The sequence below is a fragment of the Alexandromys fortis genome, unplaced genomic scaffold, assembly GCF_014885135.2.
Source record: "Alexandromys fortis isolate MF-2015 unplaced genomic scaffold, M_Fortis_MF-2015_v1.1 scaffold_86, whole genome shotgun sequence".
Lineage (NCBI taxonomy): Eukaryota > Metazoa > Chordata > Mammalia > Rodentia > Cricetidae > Alexandromys > Alexandromys fortis.
The window spans coordinates 2665662-2671293 of NW_026067965.1; the positions used below are offsets into that span (position 1 = coordinate 2665662).

Below are 5632 nucleotides of genomic sequence, written 5' to 3' on the forward strand. Positions count from 1 at the left end.
TGTGGATGAGTTGAAGGTTGAGGCACAGCGGTGGTCCCCTAGATACATCCTACGTGGCTGGCACAGTCTCATGTTTGAGTCTAGGACCCCATTGTCCCAGGAAACAGAGGAAAGGCCCTTCCTAGGCTGATGAGGACACTTAAAAGCCTGCTTTGGGTATGGCAGAACAGCCAGAAGTTGAATTTTGGATTATTAGGTATAGGTTCAATTCCTATTGTTCTAGAAATAAGAGGAGTAAAAGGAACTCGGCAAACATGAATTGTGCTTGGAGATAGTGTCTTAACTGGTTGGGAGCAGTAGAGTGAACTGAGATCTGAATTTGTTCACAAAAATGTTTGAGAGTGTCCTGCGGTGGCGGCACACGCCTTTAATCCCACCACTTGAGAGGCAGAAGCAGGCGAATCTCTGAGTTCAAGGCCAGCCAAGACTTTCACAGAGAAACCTTGTCTCAGAAAAAAAAAAAGTTTGAGAGCTTTCTGTGAACTCGCCACTGTTTTAAGCATTGGAAGTTAGCCTTCCTGTTTAGCTTATTCCCTAAAAAAAAAAAAAAAAAAAAAAAAAAAAAAAAAGTCACATGGCATGGTAATGCAATACGTTTATGAGCAACTCCAATGCAATACTGTGCTGGAGTGTGAAGAAAATCCCCCTGGTGAAGCGAGTTTGCAGTAAGTGAGAGGAGTCTCCAATCAGGCTAGAGCCGAGAAAGCTCTGACCTGAGTCACACAGGTGGAAGTCAGGAAGGGCTGCCTCTACTATTACACTTTCCAGGGCGCGCGCTTCCTGTCTGCCGGGTCTCCAACCCTCGGAGCCTCCCCTAGACTAAGCTACAGTGGAAGAGAAGCTATCAAGCCCGGAACTACACGGAGCGGAGACTCGAGCGGCCCGGCTACCTGCGTGCGCACGCGCAGACACTCGCTCCGCCCGCCGCCAGACACCGCCACTCCAGCCCGCCGGGGGGCGCTGCGGTACGTCCGCGCGCTGCGCGCCGCCCCAGCCGGGCGGAAGCGGCTCTCTGGCCTGCGCTTTATAGGTCTCGCTTGTGCTTCCTGTTTCCTCTTTTACCGGGACCCGTCAACATGGTAGGTGTTTGGCTCCTCGGCCTCTGTCCTTTCCAATCCGCGTCCATCCTCCGCCGGTCGCGGCTCCCAGCCCGCAGCGGGAAGCGGTCGGCCGGGCCCGCGCGGTGCCCGTCGGTCTGGCGCGCTTCCGCGTATAGCCGCGGGCTCGCTGGTGACTTTTGCCCTCCACCCGCAGGGCCGCGTCCGCACCAAGACCGTGAAGAAGGCGGCCCGGGTCATCATCGAGAAGTACTACACGCGCCTGGGCAATGACTTCCACACCAACAAGCGCGTGTGCGAGGAGATCGCCATCATCCCCAGCAAGAAACTCCGCAACAAGATAGCCGGGTGAGTGGGCGCCTCCTCGCGGGCTGTGCGTTCGCGGGGACGGCTCAGCCCCGGCCTGGAAACCCGATGGCTCGGCGTCTGCTGCACCAGAAGGAGGCAGTGCTGGCGGGGGCGCTGATAATCTTTAAGGGGTGGGTGTGGGAAACGAAGAGGGGACAGGAATGTGTAGGGCTGGCTGTGTGCGGTCGGTCACTGTTCCTTCCGGCTTGTGTGCAGCTATGTCACGCATCTGATGAAGAGGATTCAGAGGGGCCCTGTCAGGGGCATCTCTATCAAACTGCAGGAGGAAGAGCGAGAAAGGAGGGATAATTACGTCCCTGAGGTAAACTTCATCGGTCTTTCTCTGAATCTCTAGCTCCTGTCCAAGTGGTCATGGGAGTTCGGGGTGGTGGTGGGGGGGGGTTCCTTTGCAATGAAAACGCAGTGAGAGGTCCTAGCCTAAGGTGTTTTGAGACGGGGTCTCATTGTGTAGAACAGGATCGCCCCAAATTGATAGAGATCCTCCTGCCTCTGCCTCCTGACTTGTTTGCTGGCTGTGGGTGTCTGTTAGCCTTTCTGCCCTATCAATCAAGTTAAGTCAACTCTTTTTCCACATGGGAGCCTGGTGACCGTGTCTCCTGACCCGGGCACCCTGAACATACGTCTTCACTGTGAACCCGATCTTAGGCTTTCTGGACACTCAGTAGCTAATTCTGGCAGAAGAATAAAGCAGTCCAGGTGCACCCCTTAAATCCCAGTCCATGGAAGGCAAAGGTAGATGGATCTCTGGGTTCCAGAACAGCCTCTTTCCAAAAAAGGCAGAAGTGATCTTGTTCTTGTGGCATCCCCAGCACCGGGGAGCCATTGGCAGACATCCCTGAGGTTCGCTAAGGTCGGATAGCGAGGCCTGATCTTGAGAGCAGAGGAAGTGGAAGATAACTTATTCATAACTTGGACTTGATTCTTTCCCTTGTAGGTGTCAGCCCTGGATCAGGAGATCATTGAGGTAGATCCTGACACCAAGGAGATGCTGAAGCTTCTGGTGAGTGTTGTGATTTCTAGTTGAGGGCCACAACGTGGCTTTCTGTCACCCGGCTTTAAAATGCTTGTGGCTGCTTGTTCTGTGTGTGTATTTATTGATTTCAGGATTGCGGGACATTACGGTCTTGAGTCCTGTGCATTTTCTTTGTTCTGGGACTGGCTCCTAAATTGTCCTCCTACCCCTTTGATTCAGCTCTGGCTCTGTTACCTGCTTTCCTTGGAGACTCCAGAGTCTAACTTGAGAAATAATCTCTGGTCTCATTTTCAGAGTAGTCAGGCACCGCTTAAGACAGTTGACAGGTGTCTTTGGTGTGGCTTCTCTTAGCCCTTTTTCATAACCGTGTGATGCTAACGTGGGCTTCAGATCCCAACTGCTGTTAGTGATTCTGTGCAGTCTGGGTCGCTAACAAAATACTCTCCTCATATAACCACACCTGGATTTCATGAAACCGTGTGGCAGCTGAAGCTTGCTGTGGATCTGCTGAGGGTGCTTGGGGATAGGCCTGATCAGAACTTCTCCAGTCTTGGTACCTTGTACATCTGGTTCCCTCTTGGACTTTGGGTGAATTGTGATACCTCTTGACAGGGACTGCCCCAAACCCCTCCAACCATGGTGTGGCCTGAGCAGTAGTGTGCTTGCTGCCTTAGAGTCTGATAGAAAATGCTTACAGGCGGTTAAGCTTTAGCTAGAGAATGTTGAATCCTTGGGTGTGGAAGGCAGGCCTGGGTTTACTGGTGTTTTGCTAGTGGCTAGGGAGTGTGTGCTGAGCTTGGTGGGTGGATGAAAGTCTAGACAGCTGTGTTTAGTCGAGTATGTTACGTGCTCAGCAGCCCCTCCTGGGGGTGGCAAGCCCCTTGACTGACTTTGGTCCACACCCCAATCTGGAAGGGGCTGATACTAACCACAGATTACCCCTGCACCACTCACTACGAGTCTCATTTTGTTGCAGGACTTCGGCAGTCTCTCCAACCTGCAGGTCACTCAGCCTACAGTGGGGATGAATTTCAAAACACCGCGTGGAGCCGTTTGAGTTTGTTCTGTCATTTTCAATAAATCTGAAAATAACTTTGCCTTTGTTGTCCTTGCTGCTGTTCGGGTAGGAGGCTGAGTCAGGAGTTCTCAGGACTAACTAGCGCAGCCAGACACTGAACACTAACAGGCCTGCATGAGCAAACGTAGCCTAGGATTTGGGGAGATCTAGTGTGCCCGGGATGTGGCAGATGACTGCTTTGCCGTCGGCTCCCCTCAGTCTCTTGGATACCAGAGGTGGGACCAGCGTGCCCATTTGGAGGGTAGTGGTGTCGCCCAGGGTAGGATAGGTAAGCCTGTTGTTTTGTGGATGCTATTTGGTAGGGCAGGACGCTTCCTGCATGAATACCACAGGGGGTGCTGTTAGCACAGAATTTAGGTTTTTAATTTTTACTTTGAGCCCTAGAATTAATTCAGTGCGAAAATTCTTGCCCTTGGTAATAGTAGCTTTGAGTGTTTGAAGCTAACCTGTCCCTCCTTAACATTTGGCATCTGTTGATAATTCCTTTTACTAGAACCTTCCACAAGGGGAGGGCTTTCAACCTCAAGTTCGTCTGCCATAATTGAGATCCAGTACTTGGGAGAGACAGTTGGATGAGGCCAGCCTGGTCTGTATAGGGAGTTTCAGGCTAGCCAGGGCGACAAAGTGAGACTCTGCCTCAAAATACCTTACCATCCCCCCAAAAAATGAGTTGGGCAGGCAGCTCACTAGAAGAATGCTGGGTGTGGAAGCAAGAAGACCTGAGTTGGGGCCACAGGCTGGGCTCCACTGGTAATCAGGACCCAGAGACTGCTGGGGAGACAAGGAAGGTGCCATACACCTCAAAAACGTGATAGATTGGAGGGCGACAGTGTTGTCGGGATGAGTGTACTACATATATCCTTGAAGCTGTGGAGTTGACTATGGGATTGTGAAGAGATGGTGAAGGGGCTGCTTATAGTGAGTGTAATCACGATTCTAGGGCACACTTGGGTATCCAAAGCAAGTAGGGAAGGAAAGCGTCCATTTGGCTTATACTTTCTAGTTCACTGGTGGAGAGCTGCTGCTTCCTGCTTTGCCTCTCTTGTCTTGCTCAGCCCACTTCCACCATAATAAACTGCCCCTCACCCACATCGCTAATAAAATGACCAGCCTGATCTTGATTTTTTAAAGAAAAAAGTTTTATAGTTCCTAACAAATCTAACACCCATATTGCAGCTCACAGCCATCTGTAACTACACTTCAGAGGATCTGAGGCTTCCACAGGTGGTGCATAGATACATGAAGGCAAAACACCCATATATCGGTCTTTCAAAAACAAAATGTTGAATCTACCCCTTATCACTGCCGTATTCTGCCTTTAAAGTAGCTTCATGTGGTGAACTATGTATGAATCAATCCCCCAGATATTCTGCTATACTTAATGCTGAGGTAGGTGGGTGGTTGTTTTGACAGGGTCTGTCTTCGTTTGTAGCCCTGGCTGCTCTGCTCTCAGAACCCTGTCTGCCTCCCAGGTGCTAGAGTTTAAGGCGCATGCCATCACACCTGGCCCATTTTACTTGGTACACGTGTGCAGTCTCTAGCTGGCGTTAAAGGTATTCTGGACTGTGCTGACTAGTTTTATGCCAACTTGACACAAGCTAGCCGTGGTTCTCAACCTTCCTAATGCTGCGACCCTTTAGCCTTAGGTTGTGACCCCCCCCCTTGCGAACATAAAGTTGTTTTTGTTGCTACTAAGTAATTTTGATAGTGTTATGAGTTATAAATATCTGCTATTGTCACCCCTACCCCCAAGGGCTTGAGAGCTGCTGAGGGCCTCAATTGAGAATCCCTCCATAAGGTCTGAGTATAGGCAAGCCTGTAGGCATTTTCCTTAGTGATGGGTGGGGGAGGGCCCAGCCTGTGGTGGGTGGTGCCATCCCTGGGCAGGAAGGAGGTCCTGGTTGTTCTTACAGGGTTCTCTAAGAAAGACTGAGCAAGTCAGTAAGCAGCACCCTTCCCTGACCTCTGTCAGCTCCTGTCTCCAGGTTCCTGCCCTGACTCCTTTGATGGTGAGCCAAATAAGCCTTTCCTCCCCAAGTTGCTTTGGCCATGGTGTTTCATCACAGCGATAGGCACCCTACCTAAGACAAGTCGGTACCAGGATCCTGGGGCCTTGCTATCACAGACCCGACTGTTGGGGAGGTTGTGGAAGGA

The 5632-nt window shown here is 51.2% G+C and overlaps 1 protein-coding gene across 1 annotated transcript; it reads left to right on the forward strand.

Moving 5' to 3' along the window:
* Positions 1–844: 844 nt before the first annotated feature.
* Positions 845–3497, forward strand: Rps17 (ribosomal protein S17). Its single transcript, XM_050154133.1, has 5 exons — positions 845–1079; positions 1255–1406; positions 1623–1728; positions 2362–2427; positions 3377–3497. The coding sequence occupies exons 1-5, from the start codon at positions 1077–1079 to the stop codon at positions 3455–3457; spliced, it is 408 nt and encodes a 135-aa protein (XP_050010090.1). The 5' UTR covers positions 845–1076; the 3' UTR covers positions 3458–3497.
* The last annotated feature ends 2135 nt before the right edge of the window (positions 3498–5632 follow it).